General features: G+C 51.2%; 1 protein-coding gene across 7 annotated transcripts in view; it reads right to left on the bottom strand.

Moving 5' to 3' along the window:
- The window catches only part of PCSK6 (proprotein convertase subtilisin/kexin type 6), a 189,965-nt gene that overhangs the window by 66,568 nt on the left and 104,827 nt on the right, over positions 1 to 18,570 (bottom strand). For 4 of the 7 annotated variants that reach the window (XM_027089242.1, XM_027089243.1, XM_027089245.1 and 1 more), the window contains exons 7-12: positions 14,925 to 14,993; positions 14,460 to 14,632; positions 10,242 to 10,454; positions 6,840 to 6,940; positions 2,754 to 2,857; positions 871 to 988 (exon numbers count right to left, since the gene is read on the bottom strand). In XM_027089242.1, coding sequence (XP_026945043.1) covers positions 871 to 988; positions 2,754 to 2,857; positions 6,840 to 6,940; positions 10,242 to 10,454; positions 14,460 to 14,632; positions 14,925 to 14,993 — 778 coding nt within the window. The remainder of the gene's footprint in view (positions 1 to 870; positions 989 to 2,753; positions 2,858 to 6,839; positions 6,941 to 10,241; positions 10,455 to 14,459; positions 14,633 to 14,924; positions 14,994 to 18,570) is intronic. The other 3 variants (XM_027089247.1, XM_027089246.1, XM_027089244.1) reach the window with 1 other exon arrangement.

Raw genomic sequence — 18,570 nt, forward strand, 5'->3', positions numbered from 1 at the left:
AGGGGGAAGGGTAAGCTGGGACGAAGTGAGAGAGTGGCATGGACATATATACACTACCAAATATAAAATAGATAGCTAGTGGGAAGCAGCTGCATAGCACAGGGAGATCAGCTCGGTGCTTTGTGACCACCTAGAGGGGTGGGATAGGGAGGGTGGGAGGGAGACGCAAGAGGGAGGGGATAGGGGGATATATGTATATGTATAGCTGATTCACTTTGCTCTACAGCAGAAACTAACACAACATTGTAAAGCAATTATACTCCACTAAAGATGTTAAAAAAAAAATCCCAGTGTTTACACCTTAAGCTTATCTGAGTCCAGATAAAAGTGACACCGTGCTGCTGTGCACTCTGGATACTAAACTCTCTCCTGCCACAGAGAAGAAGCTGGGGCTGCCACCCTGGTCCAGGACCAATGGGGTCTCACTGCGGACTCTCGGGGCCGGTGGAGCTGCCAGAGCTATGGCTCCAGCCTCTAGGAGGCCGCTTGGCGCTGCTGCCCATCGCCCCCAGCCAGCAGGGCAGCTCCCAGGTCTGGGTGGCTCTGCTGAATATTACGGCTAAGAAGTTCCAATCCTAGGCTGGGCTTCAGGCTGAGGGATGGACGCCTCAGAATGCAGCAATTGACAAGAGGGGAAACTACAATGACAGCAAAAGGCCTCAAAACAGTACTGGATTAAGAATCGATTCCTTTCCCTGCTTCACAATCCACAAGAAAAAATGCAGACATGTTTACAGACGCACTGCACGCACCCACACATGCATGTCCTCACCGATGTGCACAGGAATGCGTGTGTGAACACCTATCTCCCCCATCCCCGAAATACCTTCCAGCAGAGTCCAAAGGACACACCGGAAGAACCGAGCTCACCTGGGCCTCTTGTCTGTGACGGCGACACAGCTGTGCTGCAGGGGCACCGCAGTCCACTTCTTGGCCTCCATGACGAGGGCGTCCGCGTCTACCAAGCCAAATCCATAGAGGTGGCTAACTGAAAAGACAGGGCCTTCAGACCCAGCTCCCCACCGCCACCACCGTCCGGGGACAGGCCACCTGTGTCCCTCCAGGGCTGCAGGGCCCCTGCCAGCGCCTGAGAGCCCCGGGCCACAGCACCCGTCCTTCTGAGGACACTCCCAGCTGCTTTACTCTCCCAACTCTTTCAGGTCAGAAGCGAGGGGCAGAAAATACGTCCCATTTTGGTGCAAAATAAAGGAAGTGTTGAGAGGGCCTAGTACTTTCTTTTTGTAAGATGAGGGCGAGTTTCTTTATATTAAAGGGACTTCCTGGGCTTCCCTGGTGGCGCAGTTGTTGGGAGTCCGCCTGCCGATGCAGGGGACATGGGTTCGTGCCCCGGTCCGGGAGGATCCCACATGCCGCGGAGCGGCTGGGCCCGTGAGCCATGGCCGCTGAGCCTGCGCGTCCGGAGCCTGTGCTCCGCAGCGGGAGAGGCCATAGCAGTGAGAGGCCCGCCTACCGCAAAAAAAAAAAAAAAAAAAAAGGGACTTCCTGGCATCTGCGCTCCCCGAATTTTGAGCCGGACATGAAAAGCAAAACATGCGACACCTTAGTTCACGCAACCACGACATGCAATAAGCACGATAAAACAAGGCTCTGCTCATCTCTTCTGCCATTTGCTCTCCCTGCTGAATTTCTAGGGCATTCAGGGAGAGCAGCATCACCCAGCACACAGGCTGGCCCAAGCTGGTGTTTAATTTGGCCAACGCAGGAGAGTTTCAGAGTTGAATTTAAGAGGCAAGGTCAAGAACTAGATACAATCTCTTTTCCTATTTAATTAGGCCAAAATCGCAATGTAGGTCAGCTCTTGTTGCAGCACGCCACTACCACAGACATTCCTGCAACACAAGGATGCATCAGGCCTAATCAATGGCCTCCTTATTAAAAGGAATGTCCCTCGGAACTTAGGGTAACAATGCTTGACCTGTATTTTTCAGAGTAGTATCAGGCTTGGTGTCGAAATAGCGGGACCTGAGCTAAAGAAAAGGAAAAAACGTCCTCCCTAACATACCATGGCTGAATGTAAATCTTTTTCAAGTATCTCTGGTAAGAAGCAAGACAAACAAAGCCAGTGGCACAGTCCTATAATAACCTGCTCAAGAGGCTCCAAATATCTGGGTTACAAGCCTGGACTGTGGGTTGATTTCATGGTACCTGGGTCTGTCCCAGGCTATGATGGGGACAGAGCCCTTTTAAAACACAAGGGCTTGCTGACAGAAGTTTTATAGTTAGAAAGTAACTTATATAACTATCTCAATGTCCTCCTTGTACAGGTCAGGAAACTGAGGGATAGTTTCAAAATTGTAGAGCTACCCAGGGCTGAGAATGCAAGTTGTCCTTAGGTGGCACATAAGCAAACATCATGTATCTTAATAATTATGGATTTGTTTTAATGTGCATTAGAAAAAACGTAACTACACATCAAACCCATGATTAACTAGATGTAACAGAGCTTCCTTTTAAAATATACTTCTCTGTGTTAAAAAAAAAAAAAAATAGGCAAGCCCATTTAAAGAGAACCATGAAGTCCATACTGGTACAGGTGGCCCCTGACGTGGCAGAAGTCGGGAGGCTTAGCAAGCCCAGAACTTGAGTGACCTTATTAAACTCCTGGATTTCTACCTTTCATTCTTGTGACACATACTTAATGTTATTTGGGGGTTCTTTTTGAGAAATTCATGTCCCCGCCATACAGGCTCCAGGAGGTCAGGACCCACCCAGCCCCGGAGTCTTGGCCGCACCTTTATGACCAGCACCGTTCACCTTCCAGTCGTTTGCTTTGAGGTGGGCCGGCCTGGACGTCTTCACCAGCAGGTGCTGGACGTCCCTCCAGGTCAGCTGGCTGCTGCAATGACACAAGGACAGACGGCTGTACTCATGTGGGTCTGTAAGGCGGCCACAAGGCCCATCAGAGGTGGGGCGTTGGGAGCCGGCCTCGTGCCTGGACTTGAGGAAGGCTCCGCAGGCTCCCCTCCTTGTCAAGGGTCAACGTCACAACCTCTTTGTAAAGAACGGTTTCTAGTCATCAAACCCTAAGATAAGATAGTACAATGGGTGACCAAAAACCCACAGTGTTAAAGCCTAGCCTTGCTACCACGATCCACCTGAGTCTGTATGAGGCTCTATGGCAAACTCTGGCCCCGGGGAGAGGACAGCCTTACGTATCAGCACGTGTTGGGACAATCTGGACTAGTCTTTACCATGTGAGTGAGCATTCCGTGGGCCGGGGCACGCCCAGCCATCACCTACTCAGACACCATGTCCAGGACCACTGCCCACACACTAGAATTTGAGATTTTAGTAATTCTACATTAACAATATATTCATTTTGGTGCAGAGTAGAAACATTTCATTAAAAGAACACTTGCCCACGATTAAAAATGCAGAGATGAGATACCTTGGACACTAAGATACATCTGCTTGCCTTTTCAACACTCCTCAAAACAGGATCCACCTGACAATGATGCTCTCAGAACCCTGCTCTGTCCACAGCACTAGGACCACAACACAGACAAGAATGGGAGCTCCCTGGGGACTTCCCTGGCAGTCCAGTGGTTAAGACTCCGTGCTTCCACTGCAGGGGGCATGGATTCGATCCTTGGTTGGGGAACTAAGATCCTGCAGGCCACACAGCACAGCCAAAAAAAAAAAAAAACAGCGGGAGGTCCCTGGACGTAGCCTTCGCCACCTCTTCTTAAATAGCACCTGCCCTGGCCAGTCCTCACAGGCATCTTTCCAACTGCCCACTCTTTGTGTGTGTGTCTGCAAATATATGTAACATAAAATGTACCACCTCAACCGTTTTTAAGTGTACAGTTCAGTGCCATTAAACACATTCACCGTGTTATGCAGCCGTCACCACCGTGCATCTCCAGAACGTGATCATCTTAACCCACTGAACCTCTGCCCCCATCACTCACTCACTCCCTATCCCTCCCCCAGGCCCCTGGCCAGGCCATCCTACTTTCTGTCTCTATGGATTTGATGACTCCAGGTGCCTCACAGAAGTGGAGTCCCAAGGTATCTGTCCTTCTGTGACTGGCTTAGTTCACTCAGCATAATGTCCTCCAGGTTCGTCCACGTTGCTGCAGGGGTCAGAACCTCCTTCCTTCTCAAGGCCGAATGACATTCCATAGACCACATTCATCTACTGATGGACATCTGGGTTGCTTCCACCTTCTGCTATTGTGAGTAATGCTGCTGTGAACATGGCTGTATAAATATCTCTTCGAGTCTCTGCTCTCCGTCCTTTTGGGTGCACACTCACAAGTGGAATTGTTAAATTATATGGTAATTCTTTGTTTCATTTTTTGAGGAGCCATCACATTGTTTTTCACAGCAGCTGCACTATTTTACTTTCCCAACAAATGCTTTGCCTGCTTTAGTACTAGAAGCTCACCTGTGGCTTGAGTCCTGGGGGGCCTGTGTACTCCTCCTCCCTGGGGTCTCCCGCTCTCTGGGCTCTAGCCCTGGCTTCCCCTGATTTCTCCACCACGTTCTTGACACTGTGCTGGTCCCCGGCCAGTCAGTGGCCTCCTGGCTGCCTATCCCAACTGTCCCCATCAGTACAGTTTCCAGACCTTTTCTTGGCACAAGCTGACTTGCTATCCTCCCCTTATCCACTGCCCTTCTGAGGACCACAGCCAGCCTCACTGTTAGAGGAGGATCTGAGGCCCCGAGTGGCCCACGGCCTTGCCCTCTGGTGGAGAGGCGCACGCACAGGACGGCAGATGTGCCTGCCGCCCTTTCCCCTGTTTGGCCGGGTTCGTCACCCCTCACATCTGCAGGGTCCACCCAGGATGGAGAAAGCCAGCCCCCCGGGAGCTCAGCACAGATGCCAGGAAGCCTGGGCTTCAGAGCTGACACAGAAAGGGTTTAGAAAGGGAGGATGTGAGAAACCATCTTACTAGGAGAAACTCCATTTCATTTTTGATGATAGTACTGAAATCACATATATAGTTGTATGAAAACATGTCTAAGAAATGGTGTTTAAAATGTTTTTTTAAGTGAAGAAGGGATTGCTAGGCCTTGGGGGTGGTTCTCACACATAAGGCTCTTCCTTCATCCTTGTCACATGCTGCCTGCAGGCCTCCTGCACCCCCGAGAGCTTCTCCCCCCAGGTGACCTGGCTTTGCCCGGCCTCCTTCCACAGCAAAATTGCTGCACACGTGAGCAGCTGTCCAGATACTACCCCGGCCTCCAAAGCCCCTCAGCTGAGGCCGGCAGTGCCCCTGGTTACACCAAGTTCCTTCCTGGACCAACCCTATGTGTTTAAATGCTCTAAGTGGACGCTGTTTCCAATGACGTGTGCTTGACCTACCACCTGTAAAATTCTGAGGATGAGCTAAAACGATGAGGCAGTGATCGGGGAATTCATGAGTCCACAGGCCAAGTTTAATGGGACAATCCGGCACAAAGCGGGGTCTGTTTTCTATTTAGTTTCAACTAACAAAACTCCTTCCATGTTTCCAATAAGGAAGGAAAGAAAATATAAAACAACTAATCACCAAGTATATGAAAGCAACTTCCCACACAAGCAACTATTTAGCATTTTTTAAATGAGCCTCAGGACACAGAAGCTATCATTTTGGCCTGAAAATCAAAGATATTTAGCTCTTTCTTTGTGAAATGGGTAGCATTTGAGTTTTACGCTCTTTCGCCTGATGCAAATCAACGAGCAAACATACATAATTAGAAGGACTGCAGCAACCCAAATATAACTGCTGAATCATTTAAAATCTCACCTGCGGCAAATGACTCCTTCAAAGGGCTGGGCTGTTCTGAGCCAGTTTTGATATTTAAACTAAAATCTGTTTTTGATCCCATGACTGTATGTGTAGTAGACTCTCTTCTTCTGAACCTTCCACCCATTGACAACTCTAGGGCTTTCATTCAGCTTAAAGCAGATAAAACATCACCACCGTATTGTCAACTTATGAACTACAGTTGACAAAGGACAGCTGTATCAGCCTAAAGTGTGGTCTGGGGGTGCGGTGCAGGCTTGGGGCACCCCCCCACCCCGGCTCCCTGTACTCCTACGAAGGGCAGGAGACTGTGAGCTTGAAAACGGGAGAGAAGGGAAGAAGCCACTCATGCCCATTAAGGAGAAATCCTGACGTGAACCTGGAGGACACTATGCTGAGTGAAGTGAGGCAGACACAGAAGGACAAACACTGTGTGATCCCACAAATTTGAAGTCCGAGAGGAGTCAGGTTCATAAAGACAGAAACTAGAACGGTGGTTGGCAGGAGCTGGGTGAGGGGGAAATGGGGAGTGTTATGGGCTGCATTGCGCGTCCCTTCCCCAAAATCACACGTTGAGGCCCTGACCCCCAGGACCTCAGATGTGACTGCATTTGGAGATGGGCGTCTGTAATTAAGGTGAAATGGGGTCATTAGGGTGGGCCCTGATCCAACATGACTGGTGTCCTTACAGAAGGATCTAAACACACACACACAGAGGCCACGTGAGGACACGGGGAGAAGGTGACCACTGACACGTCAAGGAGAGAGGCCTCAGAGGGAAACAGCCTTGCCGACACCGCGATCTTAGACCTCTAGCCTCCAGAACTGTGAGATCGTACGTTTCTGTTGTTTAAGCCCAAGCAGACCACACAGGAAGCTATCTGACGGGTACAGGGCTTCAGTCTGGGCAGACGAAAATGTTCTGCAGATGGCTGGCGGCAATGGTCACTCAACAGTGAATGTGCTTAACGAGCATCACCCTTAAAATGGTGTGTAAAACATAAATTTTACGTTATGTGTATTTTACCACAATAAACACTTTTTTAAAAAAAGGAAAAGGAGGGAAGGTAGGTGGGAACTTACTTTGCTTCCAGCGCCAAGGCGATGATGCCGGCCACCATGGGGGCTGAAACAGAGGTCCCGGTGTGGCCATCGGTGCAGCGCTGGCGCAGATCCGTGGTCACCTGGGCAGGGGCAGCAAGCAGCCGGGTCAGAGGCTGCTCAGGACACTGCCCCTGGGCAGGCGTGACCTTAGCCCCAGGGATGGAAGAGGTGCTATGCAGACACACCTTGGCAACGGAGGCTTCCGCGTGTCTGGCACCCCCTGCAGCAACATGGTGATGGCGGGGTAGGAACAGGGGGTTAAGGCCACAGCCCCCCACCACTGCAGATGCAGTCCGAGACTCAACAGAGAGACAGAATGAAACAGAGGGGCCTCCACGCCAAGACCCCCTGCCAGGGCCCCCATCAACAACCCCCAAGTCACTCCAGACTTCAGAGCAGGGAAACACGTGCTGGTGTCGTCTGGCCCAGAGAGCATCTCTGCCGTGAGCCAGAGATCGGCCATTGGTCAGAGAAGGTCACAGAGCACTCTCTCCACCGGGACGTCCTCCCAGGTAGCTGACAGTGTCCCAGAGCACCCAGTTCTGTCTGCAGCAGGAGCTACACCTGTGTCCCTCGGTGACGGGGGTGGGCACTGATTCTGGGCCTCACCACAGTCCAGCCTGACTGCACCTTCCCTTTGAACTGAAACGGAGAAGCACGCGTGGGTACAGCTGGGAGACGCCTGTTGTGCTGGATGGGACACTGGCCCTAGTGTGACTCCCATGCATTTTGCAGGTAGAACTAAGGCCGCTAACCAGCTGAACTTAAGTCGGGGATGTAATTACAGGGCCCTTAAAAGTCTGTCAGAGAGATGAGGCTTAGGAGGGACCTGACCCTCCCTGCTGGCTTTGAAGAGGGCGCTGGGGGGACAAAAGCCAGGAACATGGGTGGCCCGCAGAAGCTGGGAACAGCCCTCGGCAGCCAGCCCACACGGAAACAGGAGCTCAGTCCTATAACCACCAGGAACTAAGTTCTGTGAACACCCTGGATGAACAGTGAATGGATTCTCCCTCTAGCCTCTGGAAAGGAACACAGCCCGGCCAACACCTGGACATCAGCCTCGTGAGACCCAGTGGAGGCTGCAGCACTTCTGGCCCACAGAGCTGTGAGATGACACAGCTGTGCTGTTTCCAGCTGCGAAGTTTGGGACAATTTGTTATGACAGCAATAGGAGACTAATATACCCACCAACCGTAAGCCTCCAGCAACCCATCTGCAAAACCCTTGAGAACGAATTTCCCCTGTGGTAACAGTCCAGATCCTCTTCCAAACATAGCATTTTCCTTCCTCATGATTCAGCTGGGCCGACCATCACCAGTGAGAGGGATCCAGCCCGTGTCACACACACAGAGGAAGATTCGACAGGGATGCTGGTGGAGACCAGCCTCCTCCCCCCCTCCTAGTTCAGCAGGACCTTGACATTGGGGAGGGCAAGGGAGCAGGGATGAGGATGCAACCTCTCTGACCCCAGGATCTTCATCTGCAAAGGGGCTTAATGCCAAGTCCTTCACGGGGCTCCTGTGAAAGCACAGCTGGCACCTGGCACATGCTTGTACTCAGTCAAAGGTGGCCAGAGGGAAAATGAGATTGTGTGGGCAGGACACCAAGCTCCCAAGAGCAGGTAAGGCCCGTGGCTGGCTCTCCAGCCTCAGAGAAAGGGGCATGAGTAGAGGGGCCTCCCCACAGGGAGGTGGGCAGCCCCTTCCTGAAACTCTACATCCTGCTTGGTACTTGGCTGTGTTCAGTGAGTGGATGAATGAGGGAGAGATGCCTCTTTAGAAGTGCAACTGATTTGATCACAAGCCCTGTCTCAGCACCGGGCAATCCCTCGCAGGTCGGTACTCGCTGCACTGTAGCAACGGAAGAGGACGAGGGGCCCGAGCTCCAATTTCCATGGACACCTGCCTGAACGTGCAGACGTGAGCTGCCCACCATCCAGGGAAGGGGCTCACCCCCTGGCAGGGTCTCTAAGGGACTCAGAGCAAACACCTGGCCTTGTTGAGTTGGGGGAAAAAACAAAAACCAAAACAAAAACAACCTGCCACCCATACTACCAGGGACGAGCACCAGGACAGCAGCTGCAATGGAGTGTGATTTTCTCTTTCACCCTCTGCCCAACGACACCCTTCTTACCATACAGTAGGACTCAGAGAATTTTTTTTTAAAAAGAAAAAGAAATTAAGGCATTTTGCAGCTAAGGTGTGTGCCCACGCATGCACACGTACACACCTGCAGATGCTGTGTGATTAATTAAGCAAATAAAGCTGCAAGCCCTGCTCCCAGGGATGGGGAATGGCATCCACCCAGCACAGAGTCCCCGGCACACAGCACCTCCCTGCCCCCTCCAGCCAAGGCCTCTGTCAGGTTCTGCTTAATGAGACTCCAGCAAGTCCGTGTTCAAATGAGCTAGATTCCTAAATGAACAGGACACCATTCAGAATCTCAGCCCCATCCCAGGGGTGCACAGTCCAGTAGAAAAGGAAAATAAATTAATACCTTCGTGAAACAGCCCGGGCTGCTGCCAGGCTGGCGGTGGGAGGATAGCGGCTGACCTTCCCACTGGTGCAGAGCAAATCAGGGAACGGGAAGCCTGCACGCTCCCGCAGAAAAACGTAAAAATATGCCTGCAAGTAATGTCTAAAGATGTGGCCAGGCAACAGGAGAAATGAAAAGACGCCAGTGAGCTTTCAGGTTAAACCAGTTGGCCAGCACCACGGTCTCCTTTTTTTAAAGGTCTAAAAACCATCTTAACGACTGTGCATTTGAATTCTGCATTGATTTCAACTTGAAACCCTCCCCTCTTACATTTTTTCAAAGTAGGAAAGCACGTAGGGAAGGAACAAGCACAAACTTCACCCATCACTAAACTAAAAGTTACTTTCTAAAAGATAAACCGCACTTGTGTTCATTGAAGTGAGCGCAACCGACAGAACCACTCTCAACCTGAAGTGTCTGGAAAAGTCCTTTTGTGAGGAAGGGAACACCTAGGACACCCAGATTTCTAAACTGTTTCCGTATAGAAGCAAGACTTTCTCTCACTCTGTTTTGCACGTTGAAACTGAACAGGCCAGTTGGATCCCAAGCGATGTGACCACAGAACACAGAAAGCTTAAAAAAGACACCGCGCTGAGAATACACCCCTTTCTTAAAGGCTATTTTTAGATCCCTAGAGACAGAGAGGGTTTTAATTGGTATTCTGTGCCAAAATTAGAAAGGCAGGGTCTGAGGAAGGTTGCCAAGGGCCTGGGGTTTACCTTGAGGCACAACTAGTTCCCTGACGGCAAGGCTGGGCCCGGGGCCAGGTACACACTGCCCTGACCGGCCCGTCCTCCTGAGAATGGGACAAGGAGCTCATCCCCCGGGGTTCCGCCGAGGACTCACGATTTTGCGCTCGTAGAAGGCCCCGCTGCTGTAGGTGGTGGCCAGGGTGGACGCACACTCCTCTAGGTACCAGGGCTTGTAGCCATTCTCCGTGGTGCTGCTCACGGAGATGGTGTAGATGCTATTGGTGTAGCCGTCGCAGGAGCAGTGGTCCCCCTCTCGGCCGCCGTTCCCCGACGCCCAGACGAAAATGGAGCCCAGGCCCTGCCGGCCCTGGAGGGGAGAGGACAGGCGTCAGCCCACATGGACCCCCAGCTGGTCTCACCCCTGTCCAGCGTCCCCCTCCACCCATGAAGAGGGAGGGGGCCGAGGAGGATGCACTCAGACCAGACAGAGGCTGCCCAGTGCGTGGTCTGTGGGCTGATGGGCTCTGGCGTTCCAATTTTCGTAGTGTTGGCGGCAACAGCCATGACACCATAGAATCACAATGTCAGACTGAGAAGCTGGCCCAGAAAGTCCTCCCTGTTCTTCACGGGAAAATCAAGGCCCTCACACAAGCTGCTCTGTCCCAGAGCAACACCAGTGATTTCCACTGCAATGTCCCATGATCAGAAAGACCAAGCAGCGTCCCCAAGTACACTGAGATGAAAGCTGACGGCTGAATTTATGACGTTAATTTTTCTGGCTGAGGAAGAGGGCAAAAGTTCCTGAAAACCCAGCTGCAGAAGCATCCTTCCTGGAGAAGAGCTCCTTGAAAAGCGGCGGGCCCAGGATTTGCAGGAACAAGGGCCAAGGGCCAGAACACCCCGGGGCCATCCTAGGAGAGCGCCCCGGGCTTCCCCTTGGGTCAGCGTTGAAGCGGCCACACTGCCAGCGCAACCAAGGCCAGCGGCTTCACCTGTGTGTAGCTTTTCACATTTAAGGACACGCACGTGACAGCAAGTCGCTGTAAGACAGTAGCAGGTCAGGGGAGCTCCTGCAGCCTCTCCAACCCACACCCATGGGATCCAACCAACACTCATCCCAGCCACAAACACCAGCTAAAGAAGAACACCAGTTCCAAGACAGAACCGACCCGTTCGGTCCGAAAGGCTGGACCGTTGGTGGGCACAGCCAGCCCCAGAGAGAGGTGCCAATACCCATCTCCACGTGGGCTGGTGGCTCCGGCATCCTTGCCAAGGATACTCCTGTCCAAACACACAGGAGGAAACTGACACTCAGGCCCAACAACTGGCCAATTTAAAGAAAATTTTCAACAAAATCCTACAATTCCCCGTAGCCCGACTGAAGCCCTGCTTCTGAGAGGATGCCTGACACACCCTTGGAGCTCAAGTCCACCCGGACTGAGGGCACCCACCTGCTCCAGAAGCACCAGGACACCCCACTTTTGGACCAAGTAGACCACAGGTCCCCACCCTTTTCTGCCTATTTGTCTTCACTCCCACATCTGCACCAGTTCCAACCTGAGGCTCGAGGGACAGCCCAGTCCCAGGGCTCAAAACTGCCTCGTCCACTCCGTTTTCCACATCTCGAAGGCAGACCTGCCCAAACGGCCAACAGCTCGACAGAAAGGTTACTTACAGTTAGCAAAAATGGCAACCTTCTGGAAAAAAAGGCACAAAGGACTAAGGACATGCGTGTGTCTGTGCCCATAACTACCTGTTGGAAAAGATTAATCAGAAGCTCATTCAAAGCCAACGAAAATTGGAATGAAAGGGTGTTGAACCCGTCAGAGCCTGTCTTTATTTCACCTCCAACTCCTCGCCTCACTCCAAATTATTTATCAAAGGCTGTCATTTTGCAAAGCAGGGCAAGCGATCTTACTGCTCCAGCAGCATGGTGAATGGCCTCAAAAAGCACTTGTCACACTTGTGAGGAGAATCCCTGCGGGTCTCGCTACATCGCAGACTTGGGCTCAGCTGGTCCAGGTGAGCCCAAGATTCTGCACTTCTGACGGGCTCCCAGGTGATGCCAGCTCTGCTGCTTGGGACCCCACTTTGAATAACAGAGGCCTAAATGCCAAAGACTTGCATCTCTTCACCTTGCACTTCGCAGGTACCACTAGACCCATGAGTTCTCACAGGCATCAAGGCGTCCAAAGCCTCTTTCCCTTCTGAAAACAGTTTCCTGGAAAGGGAACGTGGGAACGAGGCAGAGGAAGCACCCAGGTCTGAGCCATCGCTGAGGACTGCATTTTCACTTTCCGGGTCTTCTGTTCCTACGGAAGCCACAGGACAGAGGCTCCAGGGGACGTTTCAACCCTGGCTATGAACTTGCACTTCTGTTCAGGAAGCCACCACACCTCAACACCATCGGAACGTATTTGAGCATCTGGCCTGGGAAGCGGGGACCTCATCCATGGACTCAGAGGGCTAGCAAATGCCCGGCATCTGGACAAAGCCAGTGCTTTCAGCCACAGTGACACTGACTCTCCCCTTCTGGGTGACAAGCCACACGAGGACCAACATCAAACACATGTTTATGCCAAAGTACAGGGTCTGATGTCTCCTACCACCAACCCACACCATTTACCAAAGATGAAGTCAGATTTTACAGAAAAAGGATATAGGTGACAAACAGGGCATCGAGGAGGAAAAACAGATGGGAGAATGTGGTTCGGTCTGAGATCATCAAATCTCTAGGAGGATTTTCAGTGACAACTTCAGACAGCTGCGATCTAAGGCTCCCTATGTGGCATATTTTATTCAGAATGACTAAAAAAAAAAAAAATGAAGTGACTTCAGTATTTCAAGAAACTGTGACAAGAACCACATGGTCCTCTCCGCACCTTCCACACTCCCCTGAGAGCTGGATGTAGCCGGTGTTGCTCAGAATTCAGGATTGCTCCTCTGTGGGGCACCACGGGGGGATGGGCAGAGGGCGATAAGGGCTGCTTTCACTATAATCCTCTGGTACTATTTTATTTGTTAACCACATTTTAATCATGCATGGTTTACAATAAGATAAGAACTTTTTTAAAATGTTTAAAAAATATAGATAATAAAATGGGCTTGACCTGGCCCCCGTCCTGTTTCCTGTAGAAGTCAGAGGTATAAACCCTGCCTTGGGGATGCCTGGACCTCCTGACCCAACCCTGCCAGCATCGCCGGGCCTCCCAGGGCCACCCGGACGCTGACCACAGCTCTGTGTCTGCTCCAAGAAGTTGTCCTCGCCCATAAATCTGCCTTGCCACTGTGCTTGTAAGAGCTGGGACATCTCCAGGCTTTTCTGACTCACAAGGACCCAGAACTGATGACCACAGAGTGACTGGGCTGGACCTCCCGAGAGGAGCCTGCCAGCTCCCCTTCAGCCGCGGGGTGGAGGGCCCATGCTCAGATGTTTGCTCGGTGTAGCCCCCAGTGGGGTCCACCCCAAACACACTGACTGGGCTGCGAGCTGGCAGGGAGGGAACATGGCCAAGACCTGCTGCTTCGGGGGTGCTGGGTGAGCACACTCCCCGTGATGGACGCAGACAGCTCCCTGGCTCGGGTTTCCTGTGAGCAGGTGGGCCGAGGCCCAGACACCCCTTCCACCTGCACAGTCCCAGTTAACAGGCCGGGTGGTTAGTCTAGGATCCCCACCACCCACCTGCATACACCCCTCAGCTGGGGGCAGTCAGGCTCCAAGGCTCAGAGCCAGGGGGCTGGTGAGTGACCAGCTGGTACTTTCCGGAACAGCTACTCTGTAATGAGGTGATGTCTTTCTGCTCTCGTTGGTGGATGGCCACTTCCCTGAGCCCCCAAATGACTTCTCCCTCGCTCTGGTCCTGGCACCATCGCCGTCCTGCTTTGGGGCTCTCCCCTGTGTCACTCTAATTTTGTGTGTATGCTGCTCAAATTTATTTATTTATTTTTGGGCCACACTGCATGGCATGTGGGATCTAGTTCCCCGACCAGGGATGGAACCCACGCCCCCTGCAGTGGAAGCATGGAGTCTTAACCACTGGACCGCCAGGGAAGTCCCTCAAGTTTATTTATTGTTACCTATGTGACAAGATTTCTTCTTACCTATATGACATGTTGGTTGTTTGATAAGACATACTGCGAAACAGCATGAAGATGGTCCCATATTTGTTTCTAAAAAAGGTGAGGGAACCCAGTTCCTTCCATATGCATAGAAGAGTTAAAAGAGCATTTGAAAGATCATCTTTGGGTTTGTCGGACTGAGAGTCTTTTTAATATTCTTTTTGGCTTTATTCCTTCTGATTTCTCACTGTTAAATATTTTCACTATTCCCCCCCATCCCTGAGGCTCCCTCGCAGCTCTGGGTTACTCACACCTTTTTAATGCCGTACTCGAAGGCCTGTCTGGCCAGTCGGCCGGGCCCGTCCACCGTCTTCCCGTCGTCATCCGGCCCCCAGCTCGCGCTGTAAATGTCGATGTAGTTGGGTCTGATGCCCAGGGACTTGGCCTCCACCACGTCGGTCACGTCTCCGTCCAGCATGCGGATGCCTGGAAGCACAGGCCCGTGACAGTCGCATGGAAGGTGGGTGGGTGGGGGGTTCCATGCAGATGTTGGTCCCGCACGGCCACTGGTCCCTGTGTGGACCGTGGTCCCCGCACAGCTGTCCGGGGAGCTGGGCACAGCATCCGGGCCCCATGCTTAGCTGGGACACCAAGCTACTGGAAACTCCTGCTCTTAGAACCTCGAAACTGTACTCAAACACAATGTCAGAGACATTCATGGCAAAACAAGAGTGAGATTAGGCCCGGGTGACATCAAAAACTCAACAAAAGTACTCACAGCCACATGGGTGCTGACCGAGGAAGGGGCTGAGGTCATCAGAGAACCAGCTCCTTAGAGCTGGACGGCCTTAAAAGGGAGCAGCAGAGATAGATTTCAACACCATCCGCTCTACCTGCCAGCTCTCCATCTATTTCCCTTCCCCTCATCCCTGCCTACCATGGACTGAACGCTGTGTCCCTCCAGATTCATATGCTACAGCCCTAACCCCCGAGGTGAGGGCATCTGGAGGGGGGACTTTAGGAGGTAACTAGGTTTAGGTGAGGTCAGGAGGGTGGCCCCAGGGCAGGATTAGCACCCTTCCCTGGCTTCCTGTCCCCTCCACCGTGTGAGGACACGGATGGTGGTCGTCTGCCAGCCACCACGTGGGCCTCATGGGGAACCAGTGGGCCAGAACCTTGATCTTGGACTTATAGCCTCCAGAACTGTGGGACGTAACTGTCTGTGATTTGGGCCTCCCGGTCTACGACCGCCTGAGTGATTCAGAACCTCAGGTGCCTGGCAGTAGACAGCGTGCGGATGCCACCATCGTTCAGACACGGAGACGGCAGCACAGGACGAGTGGGGGTAGATGCCTGGTCACCCCCTCACCCACGAGAGGGACATGGGGCAGGTCATGGGGGAAGCCCTGCTTTGACCACCAGTTGTGACCAGCTAGTGACTGCAAGAACTACCTTGTCTCACTAAGCTTCTGTTTTCTATGAACTGTGATGATGAAAATGATTGTATCTAGAGAGGTGCCATAAACACTGAAAAAGACGGTTCATATAAAGTGCCTGGAGTGCAGTAAGTACCCAGTGTGTGTCAGCAGCTAGTCTGACCCCACCTGTAAAAACGGGGACAGTGAAACCTACCTCCGGGGGTTGTTAATAACTACTTTTTACCTTTATTTTTAAAACATTTACTATTTGACATGTATGAAGGACTGCCTGGCACAAACATGTTAGTTATAAAGCCTAATAAAATAACAGACACACATGAACATTCATCTAGGGAAAATATGAACTTGAGCCACTGTGGCCTCAACCCAAGCCCTGCCCCTCACGGAGGAAACTGCTCAGAATTTCGGACTAGTCTTTCCATTGCCTTTAAAAACGGGTGTTTTAATACAACTGTCTGCACGATACACTGCTTAGCTTTGCCTGTACTGGGAATTCATCCTTTCCTGGTTATGTATGTTGTGAACATCTTCTCCCAGTTGATGCCTTGTCTTCTCACTTGTTATGGTGTCTTTTGATAAACAGAGGTTCTTAATTTCAAGGAAGTGGGAGCCAATTTCCCTTTGAAGATCAAGGGGGTTATAACGAGGGCCAAATCTTTTCTGGGTTTGTGGGCATCTGTTGTGGGGCGGGGCCCCTTCTGCTGCATCAGCTCATCGCACTTTCTCCTTTCTCAGATTTCTGGGTGGACGAGGAGACTCAGGGTAGCCCCAAGTACCATCCTTCCCAGTTGCTAGTCTATGTGCCCAGGGCCTTCGTCTCTTTGGCTACATCAGAGACACTAGGCCCAGAGGCTCTTGGAGCCACAAACCCCAAGGAGAGGCCATAACGAGTACAGGACGTTGGCCATGTGGTGTGGCAGAGGCGGGGCCCCAGGCAAAATAAAGAGCAGCTCACAGCTGGGGGAAGAGAGCAGGGGTCAGACAGTCCTGGGGTGGAATCTCATCTCGGCTGCGTGTGACCTTGGCCCAGGGTCTCAACCTGTCCGAGCCCTTGTTTTCCACAAAGTTCACCTGCCAGGGTAGCCAGGGGAATTAACTATTTGCTAAGGCACTGGGGCCCTGTGCTTTCTGAGAAACGGCAGCTGCTTTCTTTATGCCCTTCTATTTGGCAATGGAGTTTCCAGGGCAAGAGACCCCGCCGGTCACACTGAAGCCACCATCAATTCTGATGTCCTAGGGGTGACATTTAACCTGCTATCCTAGGGCTTCTCCATGCCAGTGATAGGTGTTGGGATGCCTCTTTTTGAACAAGAACAAGATGCCAGATGACATCTAAAATAAGTAAAAACATAAGACCAGAATGCTTTCCCAACACTTCTCACAATGTTCCTCAACTTGGAGGAAGAGTGACTGACGTGTGAGAAAGAAAGCATAATGTATTTAGATTTTAATGAAGCATCTATTTTCCCCTACACTGACAAGTTGCCAACAAGGAAAAGGTAAATATTTTCAGTGGAAACCTGCTGTTCCAATATTAGCTTTAAATGTGAATGGCTCTCTGGAAACGCCAAACTGAAGAAAACAGTCATTTCTCCAATGAAAAAATAAAGACCCATTTCCCATAAACTGTCAGGTACAAAAATAATGTGGACAAATCATCTGGATGGCAGATCCACTCATGGTTGTTAGCGTGCTCACGACTCAGCAGTGGGCTGGGTTCAGGGCTCCCAGGGGAGGATGAGCAGGCCTGAGCCGTCCACTCCAAGGGCCCGTCTGCGGCACCAGGTGGGAGGAGTGTGAGGAGGAGGATAGCGGGGCTTTGCAGGGCCCGACAGGTTTGCGTTTGGGTGGACACCTCCTAGTGCTGCCAGGGCTCAGTCCCCCAGGGAAGAATCACACAGCTTGCCTCGCAGGAAACAATAAACTTTCCATAAAATGGCCTGCACCCAACGATAGTTTCAAGGCCCCAGGAGAACCTGATGAAAGCAATGATTTTACAAGACTCTTGATGAAGTTAAAAAAAACCAACCGGGACTTCCCTGGGGGCGCAGTGGTTAAGAATCCGCCTGCCAACGCAGGGGACACGGGTTTGAGCCCTGGTCCGGGAAGATCCCACATGCCACAGAGCAACTCAGCCCGTGCACCACAACTACTGAGCCTGTGCTCTAGAGCCCACGAGCCACAACTACTGAGCCCGTGTGCCACAACTACTGAAGCCCACGCGCCTCGAGCCTGTGTTCCGCAACAAGAGAAGCCACCGCACCACAACGAAGAGTAGCCCCTGCTTGCTGTAACTAGAGAAAGCCTGCATGCAGCAACGAACACCCAACACAGCCAAAAATAAATATGAATAAGTAAATAAATTTATTTTTAAAAAAAACAAAACATTTTTTTTCATAGTGACCCGTCCTTCCTCCCTTTTCCTGCTCCTAACTTATGGTGGGACTTTGCAAACCACAGGCTTGTATAAGGCAAGGCAAACCCGTGGACATGCAGACGCCCATGTGAAGCAGCCCGAGACACAGCATTTCCCCTGAAAACGTCCTGAAGAAGTTCCATGTTCAAAGGCAATGGATTTGTCTTCTATGTCTGTGAGTCTCTTTCTGTTTTGTAAATAAATTTATTTGTATTTTGTTTTTAGATTCCGCATATAGGCGACATCATATGTTATTTGTCTTTTCCCAAAGGAGAAAAGGGTGGGTATAAATTAGGAGTTTGGGATTAACATACACACACTACTAAATATAAAATAGATTACCAACAAGGACCTACTGTATAGCACAGGGAATTCTACTCAATACTCTGTAATAACCTATATGGGAAAAGAACCTGAAAAAGAATATTTATATATAAAATATATATAAAACTGAATCACTGTGCTGTACAGCTAAAACTAACACAACAATGTAACTCAACTGTACTTCGATATAAAATAAATAAATAAACAATTTTAAAAAAGTAAACAGGAAGATCAGAGTGTGCTGG

This window comes from Aethalodelphis obliquidens, unplaced genomic scaffold (assembly GCF_003676395.1).
Source record: "Aethalodelphis obliquidens isolate GAN/ISIS:26980383/991018 unplaced genomic scaffold, ASM367639v1 scaffold65, whole genome shotgun sequence".
NCBI classification, from domain to species: Eukaryota; Metazoa; Chordata; class Mammalia; order Artiodactyla; family Delphinidae; genus Aethalodelphis; species Aethalodelphis obliquidens.